This window comes from Mobula birostris, chromosome 5, assembly GCF_030028105.1.
Source record: "Mobula birostris isolate sMobBir1 chromosome 5, sMobBir1.hap1, whole genome shotgun sequence".
In the NCBI taxonomy this organism is placed as follows: domain Eukaryota; kingdom Metazoa; phylum Chordata; class Chondrichthyes; order Myliobatiformes; family Myliobatidae; genus Mobula; species Mobula birostris.
The window spans coordinates 98,512,438-98,528,291 of NC_092374.1; the positions used below are offsets into that span (position 1 = coordinate 98,512,438).

The following is a 15,854-nucleotide window of genomic DNA, read 5'->3' on the forward strand; positions in this document are numbered from 1 at the left end:
GAGGCAACTCTCGAACGGCCATGATCGCCGCCCTCAGCCCCGCGGACATCAACTACGAGGAAACCCTCAGCACACTGAGGTAGGGATGGAGGGGTGTTGTCAGAGTCTGGGGGGTGGGGTGCCTGTTCAGTGAGTGAGGAGGCATTGGTGCTGGAGCCCCTTTGGTGGGAGGGTGAGAGGCAGGGTGTCAGACATGGGCACAGGCTGTGGGTGGGGTGGGGATAAATTTGAGAGCTAGGGGGTGGGTGGTGCTGTGTATTGGGCAGGGTCCTGCGTTGACGCAGACCGCTGTTTTTCAGTCTAGGGTGTTGCGTTTACACGTACTGCTGTGTTTCGGGCCATGGTCCTGCATTTAAGCAAGCCGTACTGTTTTCCCTGTAGGTACGCAGACCGAGCCAAGCAGATCAAATGTAATGCAGTGGTGAATGAGGACCCCAATGCCCGGCTGATCCGCGAGCTGAAGGAGGAGGTGTCCCGCCTCAGGCAGCTGCTAAGCACCCAGGGGCTGGCATTGGTCCAAGGTGAGGCTTGTGGGGGCAATGACTCAGGAACCCCCAACATCTATTTCCCCGACTGACCGACGGCCCCTCAGTCTGTGTCGGCAGGGAATCCCATAGATCACAGTCTACTCTCCTGCAACACAGAGTAGTATAGCACCACACAGGCCACTTGGCCCACAATATTGTCCCATCTCAGTGCCAATCTATATTAAATGTTCTCTCCTGGTATCGTCCATACCCTCACCATTCATGTGTCTGTCTAAAAGGATAGAGCCCCTTTATCTCCATAACCTGTTCCTCAAAACCTACCCTCACCTCCGCACCTCTCCCCCACTCACATATTGTGGGCAATTTATATCAACTCATCAGTTGAGATCTGGTCCTACACACACACAACACCAATGTGGAGGGAGCTTCATTCTGTGTCTGACCCCGGGAGTGTATGGTGGAACGGTGTGGAGGGAGTTTCACTCGGTATCTGACCCCGGGAGTGTGTGATTTAACAGTGTGGAGGGAGCTTCACTCTGTATCTGACCCTGGGAGTGTGTGATGGGACTGTGTGGAGGGAGATTCACTCTGTGTCTGACCCCGGGAGTGTGTGGTGGAACAGTGTGGAGGGAGATTCACTCTGTGTCTGACCCCGGGAGTGTGTGAGGGGACAGTGTGGAGAGAGTTTCACTCTGTGTCTGACCCCGGGAGTGTGTGGTGGGACGGTGTGGAGGGATCTTCACTCTGTGTCTGACCCCGGGAGTGTGTGGTGGAACAGTGTGGAGGGAGTTTCACTCTGTATCTGACCCCGGGAGTGTGTGGTGGGACGGTGTGGAGAGAGTTTCACTCTGTGTCTGACCCCGGGAGTGTGTGAGGGGACAGTGTGGAGGGAGCTTCACTCTGTATCTGACCCCGGGAGTGTGTGGTGGGACGGTGTGGAGAGAGTTTCACTCTGTGTCTGACCCCGGGAGTGTGTGAGGGGACAGTGTGGAGGGAGCTTCACTCTGTATCTGACCCCGGGAGTGTGTGATGGGATGGTGTGGAGGGAGATTCATTCTGTGTCTGACCGCGGGCGTGTGTGATGGGACAGTGTGGAGGGAGCTTCACTCTGTTTCTGACCCCGGGAGTGTGTGGAGGGAGTTTCTGATCCCAGGAGTGTGTGATGGGACAGTGTGGAGGGAGCTTCACTCTGTTTCTGACCCCGGGAGTGTGTGGAGGGAGTTTCTGATCCCGGGAGTGTGTGAGGGGACAGTGTGGAGGGAGTTTCACTCTGTGTCTGACCCCGGGAGTGTGTGATGGGACGGTGTGGAGGGAGCTTCACTCTGTGTCTGACCCCGGGAGTGTGTGAGGGGACAGTGTGGAGCGAGATTCATTCTGTGTCTGACCCCGGGAGTGTGTGATGGGACAGTGTGGAGGGAGTTTCACTCTGTGTTTGACCCCGGGAGTGTGTGATGGGACGGTGTGGAGGGAGCTTCACTCTGTGTCTGACCCCGGGAGTGTGTGAGGGGACAGTGTGTAGGGAGCTTCACTCTGTTTCTGACCCCGGGAGTGTGTGGTGGGACTGTGTGGAGGGAGTTTCACTCTCCATCTAGTCCATGTCAACCTGATCTTCTGTCTAATCCAATTACTGGACCATACCACTAACCCTAGCTGTCTATTTCCCTGTCGAAGCTTAAACGCCACAAATGCACCCGTATCCACTTGTGCCGGCAGTTCATTTCACACTCGCACCACCCTCTGAATGGAATAAGATCCCCCTCAGGTTCCCTTTAAATATTTCCCCTTTCAGCCTAAGCCTATGAGCTCTATATCTAGTCTCACCCAACGTGAGGGGAAGAGCCTGCTTCCATTCACCCTATTTATACCCCTCATGATTTTATTTCACTTAGGGATACAGCGCTGAACAGGCCTGCCCAGCCCAGCAAGCGGCACCACCGAGAAACACTCCTAGATACCCCGAGCCTAATCACAGGACAATTTACTCCAACCATTGCGGTGTTTTGTGTACCTCTATCAAACCTCCCCTGATTTCCCTACATTCCAGGGAATAAAGCTCTTGGCCTATTCAACCTTCCCCAATAACTCAGGCCCTCGAGTCCTGACAACACCTTTTCTCTGCACTCTTTCAACATTATTGATCTTTCCTGTTGCTGGGTGACCACAACTGCACACAATATCAGAATTTGGCCTCACCAATGTCTTTTACAACTTCAACTTCTCCTGTACTCGATACTTTGATTTATGAAGCCTCATGTGCTCAAACCTTTCTTTATGACCTGTGACGCACACAAAAGTTGTTGGTGAACGCAGCAGGCCAGGCAGCATCTCTAGGAAGACGTACAGTCGACGTTTCGGGCCAAGACACTGCCTGGCCTACTGCGTTCACCAACAACTTTTGTGTGTGTTGCTTGAAATTCCAGCATCTGCAGATTTCCTCGTGTTTGCGTTTATGACCTGTGAGACCACTTACAAAGAATTATGGACCTGTATTTCCAGATCCCTCTGTTCTACCACACTCCTCAATGCCCTACAGTTCACTGTGTAAGACCTACCTTGGCTGGTCCTACCGAAGTGCAACACCTCACACTTGTCTGCATTAAATTCCTTCTGCCATTTTTCAGCCCATTTTTCCAGCTGATGCAGATCCCACTGCAAGCCACGATAGCCTTCCTTGCTGTCCACTACACCTCCAGTCTTGGTGTCATCTTCACCAACATCTTGTACAACTTCAACATAACATTCCAACTCCAAATCCTCTGACTTATAAAGGCCAATGTGTCGAAAGGTAGAAATGGTCCCTATCGACCTGCGAAGTCACCGCATTCCTCAGGTATCTCTGGGTAAGTGCTATATAAGTATGTCCTCCCAAAATGCAACACCTCACATATGTCACCCTGGCAACACCTCATACAAGCTTCAGTAGTTTTCATCACTGTCCACTACACCCCCGATCTTGGTGTCATCCACAAGTTCGCTGATCCAGTTAAACCACATTACAATTCAGATCATTGATATGGATGATAAACAACAACGGATCCAGCCCCGGTTGCTGTGGCACACACTAGTTACAGGCCTCCAGTCAGAGAGGCAACCAGCTACTACCACTCTCTGGCTTCTCCCATAAAACCACTCTTGAACCCAATTGACTAGTTCATCTTGAATGCCAAGCAACTGAACCTTCTGGACCAATTTCCCATGTAGGACTTTGTCAAAGGCCTTGCTAAAGTCCATAGACAACATCTACTGCCGTACATTCATCAGCCTTGCGAGTAACATCCTCAAAAAGCTCTATAAGATTAGTTAAACACAACCTAATAAGCACAAGGCCATGTTGACTTTCTCAGATCAGCCCTTGTCTATCCAAATACATACTTAGTTAGATAACCTCCCCCTTTATCATGTGTAACACAATGGAACCTTGAAACCTTAAGTTGCCAGTCTTGCCCTTCCTGCAACCAAGTCTTACTAACGTTTGCAAGCCCATAATTCCACATGCTGACCTATGCCCTAAGCTCCTCTGCCTTTCCTACAGTACTCCTTGTACTGAAATGTACACAACTCAGAACATTAGAACCATCGTGCTCAAACTTTTGATTTCTGTCTTTGTATGTAGGCTCACTCCCCTGCAATTCTAGCTTAACCACTCCCCTCTCCCCCCCCCCCCCACGTACAGAACTGTCAAATCTTCCTGCAAGGATATTAGTATCCCTCCAGTTGAGGTACAAACTGTCCCATCTGTACAGGCCCCTCCTTCCCTGCAAGAGAACTCAATGATCCAAAAATCTGAAGCCCTCCATTCTACACCATCATCTTAGCCGCTTGTTAAACTGAGCTTCCTATTTCTGGCTCACTAGCACATGGCACAGGTAGCAATTCTGAAATCACAACCTTGGAGGTCCAGTTTTTGAACTTAGCACCTAACTCCCTGAATTCACTTTGCAGGCCCTCATCCATCCTACCTGTCTCATTGGTTGCTCCTATTTGAATAGTTTCTCTGATTTCTGTGTCCAAACCTCTCCCTTCTCTCCTCCCTCCCCCACCCAGGTGTCAGGCTTCCAGAGTCGGACTCTACCCAGCCCACTGTGGATCCGGTCTGGTCCAACGGAGCAACTCCTGACTCCTTCAGCCCCTCCCCCAGTGAGGTGGGTGGCGTGAGCCCTGTGCCCAAGGTCAGGGAGGGGTCAGTGGTCAGGGATGCAGTGACCCTGGAGGGATCTCAGGGCCCAGCAGTGCCAGCAGGGCCACTGACCAGCGAAGAGGCTCTTGACCGTCTGCAGGTCAGTCCGGAGTGTGTGCGTTTGTGTGTATATCCTGTCCACCATTCGGCTCTTCATCTGCTGGCAGCCCCTGCCAGCCAGCCCCACCCCATCCCTCCACCACTTGCGCCTTCATCCAGTGGTCACCCTTTCCCTGTGTCCAGTCACGCCCCTGTACCCTCGCCTTTGGCCCTGCCCCTCCCCCAGCATGTCTTCCCCCCCACCCCAAAAAAACACCGCTCAGCCCTTCCCAACTGCCCCCCCCACCCTGCATCTGACACTTGCCACTGCCTGGCTGTCTCTTCCCTTCGTCGGGCATCCAACACCGTACTCTTGATGATGCCCCTCCCAGGCATCCACCCTCTCCCTGCGAATTGGCATCGAAATCCCACCCCCAGTGATGCTGGTTCTCCGCGCCCAAGCTCAACACAGACCCTGGACCTTGGCCTCTCCCTCTATAGTGCACGGCCTCTTTCTACAGCACCTGCCCCCTTCCCCAGTGACTTCCCCCTTGTCACGGTGCGTGACCTCTGGTGTGCATGATCCCACAGGAGACGGAGAGAATCATCGAGGAGCTGAATGAAAGCTGGGAGGAGAAACTGCGGAAAACGGAGCAACTCCGCGTCGAGAGGTGTGGGGGGTCGGGGACGAAACGGGAGGGGGGTGGAGGAGGCGGCTGTGTTGGAACGCTGTTGTGGGTGTGGCGGGTGAATGTTTGAAAGCTGAGGAGGAGTGTGGGGAGGTAGATTGTGGGAGGGGGAAGGTATGTTGATGGGAAGTTAGGGTGACGGGGGGGGGGGCTGCAGTTTTTATATGTCTTTGAATCCCCCTCTCCGTCATAGAGAGTTCTTGGCCGAGATGGAGGTTAGAGTTGGGGAGGGTATGTTTAGGGGAGTGTTTGGTTGCATGGGGGGGGTCTCTGATATTACTCTCACAGGGGGAAACTCCTGGCTGAGATGGAGGGGAGGTTCAGGAGGTTGGGGTTAGGTGAGGGTGTATTTGGAGTGTGTTGTTACGGTGGGGAGTTGGGGGGGGGGTTACTGACACCATTCTGTCACAGGGAGGAGCTCTTGGCTGAGATGGAGGGGGAGGTTCAGGAGGTGGGGGTTGAGTGGGGGGTGTGTTTAGGGGGGTGTTTGGTTTGCATGGGCATCTCTGACACCACTCTCTCTCAGGGAGGAACTGCTGGCCGAGATGGGTCTTGCCACCCGAGAAGATGGGGGTACTGTTGGCGTCTTCTCCCCCAAGAAGGTGAGTGGCTGCAGCCAAGCAACTTGCCCCTCCTCCTCCCCCGCGCTTCTGCACCCAGTTTCCCTGCTCCCCGCACACCCCTCCCCATACCACTCCAGATGCCTACCTCCTCTCACCATGCTCAGCCTCAGTTCATGGAATTCAAAGCCTCCCCTAGCCATCCCCTCCCATTTCCCCCTCCTGTCCCCTCCAGTTTCTCCCCCCTCCTGCAGCCGCTGTGATGTGGTTTCTTTGTTGCAGACCCCGCACTTGGTGAACCTGAACGAGGACCCCTTGATGTCGGAGTGTCTCCTGTACTACATCAAGGACGGGGTGACCAGGTAAGTGAGGGAAGAGAGGAGGGAGAATGGGGTGATACTGGGAGGTTGCTGGAGACAGGTAACTGGGTGTCAGGAGAGGGAAAGGGAAAAGGCAGACAGTGCCGATTACCCCTGCACCTGGTCATCTCAGTACAGGTATACTGCTTTAGACCCTGTTTGGGTGGGTGGGGGATGGGGGACAATCTAGCAGAGGGAGCTGTGGTGACTGGGCCTCTGGCTCAGAGGCTGAGAAGGGCAGGAGTGTGGTGCTGGTAGGGGATTCAATATCTGTGGGTGAGAACAGACTCAATTGTATATCGCCTTTCATGTGCCAGGGTCATTCTAGGAGGGAGTTGGAAGCTTTGGAGTGGGTGCTGATAGCTACCAGGCTGCTACCTGGACTGCAGAGCATGCATTTTGAGGGCAGGTTGAGAAGGCTTGGGCTTTTCCCTTTGGGCCAAAGAAGGATGAGAGGTGACTTGATGATGATGAGGCATAGATAGAGTTTACAGCCAGAGACATTTCCCCAGGGCAGAAATGGCTAATGCAAAGGGAGCATAATGTTAAAGTGATTGCAAATGGAAAGTCTGGGGGTCATGTCCGAGACAGATTTCGTACACAGAGGGTGGTGGGTGCCAGGAACGTGCTGCCAGGGTGGTGGTAGAGGCGGATGCACGAGGGTCATTTGGAATGGCATGTGGATGATAGAAAAATGGAGGGCTATGTAGGAGGGAAGGGTTGGATTGATCTTGGAGCAGGTTAAAGGGTCAGTACAACATCGTGGGCCGAAGGGCTTTGTATTCTGTTTTGTATTCCAGAAAGAGCAGGGGGTAGGGTCTTGCCTCGGCTGAGTGTGGGACCTGTCCTGTGGAGGGCCAGTGTGTTGGTCTTGCTTCACCGTGGTAGGGTTGGTGGGTGAGGATAGGGCTGTGGGTCAGAAGGAGTGGCTGGAGTCAGAGGTTGGGCTTGACAGGTGAAGGTATTGGCTGGGTCAGAGGTCTGAGGACATGGGTTGACAGGTTCTGGATATCAGAGGGCGAGGGCAGGGTTGGCAGTTTCTGAGGGTGACGGGACCAAAGGTTGGTGCCCTGACTTCGGTGCTCTGTCCCCAGAGTCGGAAGGTTGGATGTTGACATTAAGCTGAGCGGTGACTTCATCAAGGACCGGCATTGTGTGTTCCGCAGCGAGACAGGGCTCGCGGGAGATGGTGAGTGTGCTCATTTGCGGGGCAGAAGGGAGGTGGGACCGACACTGGGGTAGGGGAGTGGCTGTGGTTGCCCACGTAGTGGGGACGGGGTTGGTGGTCAGATGCACAAACCCCAAGCTAGAGCTGCCAGGACCTAACCTGGGCAGTGGGTTCCCCGTAGAGCCATCATTCTCCCTTACCACTATCCGTCTGCACCTCTACATCACCTACCTGATACTCCTCCTCCTCTACCCCCCCCTCCTACCAGCTCAGATGCACTGAGTGCCATGTCCTCTCCCTCCACAGTGACAGTGACTCTGGAGCCGTGTGAAGGAGCTGATACCTATGTCAACGGGAAGCAACTGACGGGCCCCCTGGTTCTGCGCCAAGGTAACGGGGGGAGGGATGGAGAGAGTGAAGTGGGGGTGTGGTGGAGGGTGTGTGTAGGGGGTGAGTGAGGGAAGAGGGTATGGGTAAGGTTGGGGGAAGGGGAGGATTATGTAGGGTGTGACAATGGTTTTGGGGGAGAGGGATGCTACCCATGCAAAGATCTGACTCTCCAGCCACTGACCACAAGAGCCATATCCCAGTCCAGCCTGGTGACACCAGCTGTGTGGGAGAGGATGGTCTCCGTGGGGTAAGTCGGCCACCCACAGGGGGTGGATGTGTGGAACAAGTTTCCAGATGATGTGGGGCAAGTGGTGAGGACACTTGGACAGGGTATAGCACAGGCGTTCCCAGCCACACGGTTAATGTCAGGGGTGCAGGGTATAAACCGAAAGGTTGGGTTTAGAGGGAAGTGGACAAAGGCGGCAGATGGGAACAGCTCAGGTGGGTCTCATGGCTGACGTTGCCTAGGTGAAGGGTGTCATTTTTGTGGAGAAGGTGGTCAGGCTTTCTGCCAAGTCAGACGGCAGCTATACACTGATGTAGAACAAGAACAGCATGCAGAATAAAGTACAACAGCTACAGAGGAAGTGCAGTGCAGGGAGACAATAAGGTGCAAGGTCATAATGAGGTCAAAGGAACATCTCATCATGCTCGGGAGCCATACTGCTAACAGTGGGGTAGGAGATGTCCTTGAGCTGGTGGTAATCGCCTTCAGGCTTTTCTGTCTTCTGCCGGGTGGGAAAAGGGAGAAGAGAAAATATCCGAGTGGGTGGGGGCCTCTGATTATGCTGCCTGCTTTACTGAGGCAGCAAGGGGTGTAGACAGGCATAGCGAGGATTGGGGTTCCGGTGTACAGGTTCCTGAGAGTGTTAATGCTGGTGGGCAGGTTGGTGCAGAAGGAACGGGGCACTGGCCTGGGCATTCAGGGCATGATGTTGCAACTTTACAAACCCTAGTTAGGCCACACCTGGAATGGTGTCAGCAGTTCTAGTTACTCTATCAGGGAAAGGATGTGTCTGCAATGGAGTGGATGGGACATGGGGCAATGGTGCTGTTGGACCTCAGGTCGGGGGGTTACGCGATTGGTGTAATTGAGACATGGGATGATGGTGCTGTGGGTAGGATGCAGTGTGATACTGTGGGTGGGACAGGGGATGATGGTGCTGTGGGTAGGATGCAGTGTGATACTGTGGGTGGGACAGGGGATGATGGTGCTGTGGGTAGGATGCAGTGTGATACTGTGGGTGGGTCATGGGGCGATGGTGCTGTGGGTGGGATGCAGTGTGATACTGTGGGTGGGACAGGGGATGATGGTGCTGTGAGTACGATGCAGTGTGATACTGTGGGTGGGACAGGGGATGATGGTGCTGTGGGTAGGATGCAGTGTGATACTGTGGGTGGGACAGGGGATGATGGTGCTGTGGGTAGGATGCAGTGTGATACTGTGGGTGGGACAGGGGATGATGGTGCTGTGAGTACGATGCAGTGTGATACTGTGGGTGGGACAGGGGATGATGGTGCTGTGGGTAGGATGCAGTGTGATACTGTGGGTGGGACAGGGGATGATGGTGCTGTGGGTAGGATGCAGTGTGATACTGTGGGTGGGACAGGGGATGATGGTGCTGTGGGTAGGATGCAGTGTGATACTGTGGGTGGGACAGGGGATGATGGTGCTGTGGGTAGGATGCAGTGTGATACTGTGGGTGGGACAGGGGATGATGGTGCTGTGGGTAGGATGCAGTGTGATACTGTGGGTGGGACAGGGGATGATGGTGCTGTGGGTAGGATGCAGTGTGATACTGTGGGTGGGACAGGGGATGATGGTGCTGTGGGTAGGATGCAGTGTGATACTGTGGGTGGGACAGGGGATGATGGTGCTGTGGGTAGGATGCAGTGTGATACTGTGGGTGGGACAGGGGATGATGGTGCTGTGGGTAGGATGCAGTGTGATACTGTGGGTGGGACAGGGGATGATGGTGCTGTGGGTAGGATGCAGTGTGATACTGTGGGTGGGTCATGGGGCGATGGTGCTGTGGGTGGGATGCAGTGTGATACTGTGGGTGGGACAGGGGATGATGGTGCTGTGAGTACGATGCAGTGTGATACTGTGGGTGGGACATGGGATGATGGTGCTGTGGGTAGGATGCAGTGTGATACTGTGGGTGGGACAGGGGATGATGGTGCTGTGGGTAGGATGCAGTGTGATACTGTGGGTGGGACAGGGGATGATGGTGCTGTGGGTAGGATGCAGTGTGATACTGTGGGTGGGACAGGGGATGATGGTGCTGTGAGTACGATGCAGTGTGATACTGTGGGTGGGACAGGGGATGATGGTGCTGTGGGTAGGATGCAGTGTGATACTGTGGGTGGGACATGGGATGATGGTGCTGTGGGTAGGATGCAGTGTGATACTGTGGGTGGGACAGGGGATGATGGTGCTGTGGGTAGGATGCAGTGTGATACTGTGGGTGGGACATGGGATGATGGTGCTGTGGGTAGGATGCAGTGTGATACTGTGGGTGGGACAGGGGATGATGGTGCTGTGGGTAGGATGCAGTGTGATACTGTGGGTGGGACAGGGGATGATGGTGCTGTGGGTAGGATGCAGTGTGATACTGTGGGTGGGACAGGGGATGATGGTGCTGTGGGTAGGATGCAGTGTGATACTGTGGGTGGGACAGGGGATGATGGTGCTGTGGGTAGGATGCAGTGTGATACTGTGGGTGGGACAGGGGATGATGGTGCTGTGGGTAGGATGCAGTGTGATACTGTGGGTGGGACAGGGGATGATGGTGCTGTGGGTAGGATGCAGTGTGATACTGTGGGTGGGACAGGGGATGATGGTGCTGTGGGTAGGATGCAGTGTGATACTGTGGGTGGGACAGGGGATGATGGTGCTGTGGGTAGGATGCAGTGTGATACTGTGGGTGGGACAGGGGATGATGGTGCTGTGGGTAGGATGCAGTGTGATACTGTGGGTGGGACAGGGGATGATGGTGCTGTGGGTAGGATGCAGTGTGATACTGTGGGTGGGTCATGGGGCGATGGTGCTGTGGGTGGGATGCAGTGTGATACTGTGGGTGGGACAGGGGATGATGGTGCTGTGAGTACGATGCAGTGTGATACTGTGGGTGGGACATGGGATGATGGTGCTGTGGGTAGGATGCAGTGTGATACTGTGGGTGGGACAGGGGATGATGGTGCTGTGGGTAGGATGCAGTGTGATACTGTGGGTGGGACAGGGGATGATGGTGCTGTGGGTAGGATGCAGTGTGATACTGTGGGTGGGACATGGGATGATGGTGCTGTGGGTAGGATGCAGTGTGATACTGTGGGTGGGACGGGATGATGGTGCTGTGGGTAGGATGCAGTGTGATACTGTGGGTGGGACAGGGGTTGATGGTGCTGTGGGTAGGATGCAGTGTGATACTGTGGGTGGGACAGGGGATGATGGTGCTGTGGGTAGGATGCAGTGTGATACTGTGGGTGGGTCATGGGGCGATGGTGCTGTGGGTAGGATGCAGTGTGATACTGTGGGTGGGACAGGGGTTGATGGTGCTGTGGGTAGGATGCAGTGTGATACTGTGGGTGGGACAGGGGATGATGGTGCTGTGGGTAGGATGCAGTGTGATACTGTGGGTGGGTCATGGGGCGATGGTGCTGTGGGTAGGATGCAGTGTGATACTGTGGGTGGGACAGGGGATGATGGTGCTGTGGGTAGGATGCAGTGTGATACTGTGGGTGGGTCATGGGGCGATGGTGCTGTGGGTAGGATGCAGTGTGATACTGTGGGTGGGTCATGGGGTGTCCGTGCGGTGAGTCTGACCCCTCCCTCCTGCACCAGGTAACCGCGTGGTGCTGGGGAAGAGCCATGTGTTCCGATTTAACCACCCAGAGCAGGTGAGGCTGGAGCGGGAGAGGGGGCCCAGCCTGGGACCCCTCCCGGAGGCGGCCGACTGGACCTTTGCCCAGAGGGAGCTGCTTGAGAAGGAGGGCATCGATATCCGGCTGGAAGTGGAGCGTAGGTAAGAATGGGAGGGGCAACAGGGTCCCGAAGGGGTAGGGCAGGATCCCGGGAGGGGGAGGACCCTGAGGGAGAGAGTGAGAGCAGAGGGTCCCAGTGAGGGGTGGGGAGGAGAATGTGACAGAATCCTGGGGGGTTGTGTTGGGGGGCGGGGGAGGCTCTAGGGGAAGGATGAGGGCTCGCCTGGGAAGGTCAGGGTGACAAAGCAGAGCTCTGCCCCAACATCAGGGCCCAGGATTCATCCTGGGGCAGCCGACGCCCTCCTGGGACAGGAGGTCGACGGTTCGACCAGAAATTAGGAGTGTTTGCCAGTCTCCCACTCTGACTGGCTGGTGTTCTGTACCCACAGACTGCAGGATGTGGAGAACCAGTACCGTCGTGAGAAGGAGGAGGCCGACCTACAACTGGAGCAGTCCCGGCTGGTAGGATCACCCCCTGACCTCCTTGACCAACCACTCCTCCCCTGCTGATCCATGGTCACACAGCGCAGAAATAGGCCCTTTGGCCCAAATGACAGAACTGTCCCTGACTGTCTACCCGAGCCAGTCGCTATAAATCTTTCCCATCCAAGTGTCTCTTAAACATTGTTAATGTACTCAGTCACTTCCTCGTTCCATATATGGACTACTGTACACAACGCCATACACTCAACACAACATACTCCGCAGATGCTGGGGTCAAAGCAACGCTCACAACACGCTGGAGGAACTCAGCAGGTCGGACAGCATCCGTGGAAACGATCAGTCAACGTCTCGGGCCGGAACCCTTCGTCAGGACTGAAGAGGGAGGAGGCAGAGTCCCTATAAAGAAGGTGGGTGGAGGGTGGGAAGGAGAAGGCTGGTAGGTTCCAGGTGAGAAACCAGTAAGGGGAAAGATCAAGGGGTGGGGAAGGGAAGCAGGGAGGTGATAGGCAGGAAAGGTGAAGAAGGAATAGGGCAAAACACAATGGGTAGTAGAAGGAGGCGGAACCAAGAGGGAGGTGATAGGCAGCTGGGGGAGGGGGCAGAGTGAAATAGGGATAGGGGAAGGGAAGGAGAGGGAATTACCGGAAGTTGGAGAATTCTATGTTCATACCGAGGGGCTGGAGACTACCCAGATGGTATATGAGGTGTTGCTCCTCCAACCTGAGTTTGACCTCATCATGGCAGTAGAGGAGGCCGTGTATGGACATAACCGACATATCCTGGTTGCCACCCACTTCAACTCTGCTTCACATCCCCTCCCCCACCCCTTGATCTTTCCCCTTACTGGTTTATCACCTGGAACCTACCAGCCTTCTCCTTCCCACCCTCTCCCCACTTTCTTTATCGGGCCTCTGCCCCCTCCCTCTTCAGTCCTGATGAAGGGTTCCGGCCCGAAACATCGACTCATCGTTTTTACGGATGCTGCCCAACCTGTTGAGTTCCTCCAGCGTGTTGTGCGTGTTCCCATACACTCAGCTCCTGCTCCCTGCTGTACACGGACCCAAAACACTTACTCCCTGCTCCTCTGCCGTACGTGCACTGCACAGACTCGTACAGTGACCCGCCATGTGCAGACCTCCCCGCTCTGTACAGTATGTGGGCAACATGGATCCTGTACGCAGACCCTTTCTCCCTCTGCATTATGCACCGATTGTGGACTCTGTACACTGACCCCGCTTCCTGCGTATGCGGACTCTATACGCTGACCCCCTGCCGTATACTGAGCCCTGTTCTCTCACCCGCAGTATGCGGACTCGGACAGCGGCGATGACTCAGACAAACGCTCGTGCGAGGAGAGCTGGCGCCTTATCGCCTCGCTGCGGGAGAAGCTGCCAGCCAGCAAGGTGCAGAGCATCGTCCGGCGCTGCGGGCTGCCCAGCAGTGGGAAGAAGCGGGCGCCACAGCCTGTGTACCAGATCCCCCAGCGGCGCCGCATCAGCAAGGATCCGCGGTGGGTGACGCTGGCTGACCTGAAGATGCAGGCGGTGAAGGAGATGTGCTACGAGGTGGCCCTTAATGACTTCAAGCACTCGAAGGATGAGATTGAGGCCATGACAGTGGTGAAGATGAAGGAACTATCCCGCATGTACGGCAAGAAAGACCCCAACGAGCGGGAGACGTGGCGCGCCGTGGCGCGGGATGTGTGGGACACGGTGGGCGTGGGTGAGGAGCCCGATGGCCAACCCGCCGCCGAGGTGGATGACCTGCGGGCTCACGTTGACAGGCTGACAGGTATCCTGCAGGAGGTGAAGCTACAAAATAACATGAAGGACGAGGAAATCCGGGCGCTGAGGGACCGCGTGCTGAAGATGGAACAGGTTGTGCCTGCAGCGAATCCGGTAACGTCACGACAACTGGCCTGTAGCCTGGCCCAGAATCTGCATGTATAGTGTGTGTGTGTGTGTCTGTCTGTCTGTCTGTCTGACCGACCGACCGACCCTGTGTGTGTGTGTGTGTGTGTGTGAGAGAGAGAGAGAGAGACCAAGGAAGTTGAGGAGGGCAAGGTCGTAAACATGGTTTTTGTGGACTTCAGTAAGGCATTTGACAAGGTTCGATGTGGTTATCTGCTCTGGAAGGTTAGATTGCATGGAATCTAGGGAGAGCGAGCTCACTTGAAACACATCTGGCTTGTTGGCAGAGAGTAGAGGTGTTGTTTGCCACATATAGTCAGCCAGTCTTCTGTCCGTGAGGTACGGAGGTGGCTTTGTTTTGTATGGTCTTCAGTAAGACGTTTTGACAAGGTTATAACTCAGTAAATGTTTTCACAGCTGGTGTGAAGGTAGATACCAGTTGGCGATAGTGGAGGTTGTCTGTCGGAATGGAGACCTGCGATTAGGGTGAGCCTCGGGGGTGGGGGGGGGCAGTGGTCGGTGCTTGGCGTCTGAATCAAGGATTTGGATAAGAATGTGCAGGGCATGGTGAGGTTTGCAGATCTCATTAAAGCAGGCTGGGCCCATTGTTGTTTTCTACCTAGATCAGTTACTTTGATAAGAAAGTACAGGGTTCGGTGAGTGAGCTGAGGTGTGCAAGATCATCAGGGGCATAGACAGGGTGAATGCAGTCAGACTTCTTGCTAGAATGAGAGGGCATAGATTTAAAATGAGACGGGAACCTGAGAGCCAGCTTTTTTTTTACACAAAGGGTGATATCTGTGTTGTCTGAGCTACCAGAGGAAATGGTTGAGACTGGTACAATAACAACTTTCAGAAATTTGGAAGTTTATAGGTCAAACAATGGCAAATGGGTCTTGCTTGGATGAGATGTTTTGGTTAGTATGGACCAGTTGACCCAAGGGCGTGCCTCCCTGCTGGCTGACTGACTGACTTGGGCCCTTGACTCCAAGTGAAGCGTGGACCATCCTGTCTCCATCATCTTCTGAAGTCGATGGTATGGTTGGAGTTCATCAGTGTTTCTGCAGTCCGTTGTATTGACTGTATGGGAGATTGGCCTCGACAGTTTCACCTGAGCCCTGTTGGCCGGCCTTGCCCATTTCCATCTCTCCCAACGGGGAGTGGGGTTGGACTTTGAAAGGCGTAGAACACTGATGGGGCAACCAAAACTGGACCCAGTGCTCGAGGTGTGGCCTGGCCAACAGTACAAACTGCAAAACAGTGTCCCAACTCCTGTACTCAGTGCCCTCATGCTCCATCTTCACCACCCTGTGACACCGCTTTCAAGGAACCAAGCTCCCCTGTTCGACACTCCAGAGGGTCCCACTGTTAACTAGGAAAGTCCAAACCTGGTTTTGACTTTCCAAAATGTAATACTTCTCAATTATTTTCATTTAATGTTCCACCTGATCGAGATCCCCTGTAATTTTTCACTATCTAGAGCACCTGGGTGGTAGGGTGGAGATACATCTCTACCAAAGGTGGGGCAAGGTGCTCCTTCGCCCCACTAGATTGCAGGTCACCCTTAAGCAGTGTGTAGCACTTGCTTCGCCCTTTGATCAGGGTCACGTGAAGCCATGTGAGAAAGTGGTGGATGGTCATACGAG

The 15,854-nt window shown here is 54.6% G+C and overlaps 1 protein-coding gene and 1 long non-coding RNA gene across 4 annotated transcripts in view; one reads left to right on the plus strand and one right to left on the minus strand.

Annotated features, from left to right (window-relative positions):
• Window positions 1-15,854, plus strand: part of LOC140197916 (kinesin-like protein KIF1C) — a 45,396-nt gene that overhangs the window by 15,355 nt on the left and 14,187 nt on the right. For all 3 annotated transcript variants that reach the window (XM_072258522.1, XM_072258520.1, XM_072258523.1), the window contains exons 11-21: window positions 1-79; window positions 382-521; window positions 4,533-4,765; window positions 5,296-5,375; window positions 5,920-5,995; window positions 6,236-6,315; window positions 7,407-7,501; window positions 7,787-7,870; window positions 11,715-11,895; window positions 12,244-12,316; window positions 13,603-14,196. In XM_072258522.1, coding sequence (XP_072114623.1) covers window positions 1-79; window positions 382-521; window positions 4,533-4,765; window positions 5,296-5,375; window positions 5,920-5,995; window positions 6,236-6,315; window positions 7,407-7,501; window positions 7,787-7,870; window positions 11,715-11,895; window positions 12,244-12,316; window positions 13,603-14,196 — 1,715 coding nt within the window. The remainder of the gene's footprint in view (window positions 80-381; window positions 522-4,532; window positions 4,766-5,295; window positions 5,376-5,919; window positions 5,996-6,235; window positions 6,316-7,406; window positions 7,502-7,786; window positions 7,871-11,714; window positions 11,896-12,243; window positions 12,317-13,602; window positions 14,197-15,854) is intronic.
• LOC140197917 (uncharacterized) overlaps window positions 1-15,854 on the minus strand; it is a 39,960-nt gene that overhangs the window by 12,884 nt on the left and 11,222 nt on the right. The window lies entirely within an intron of this gene.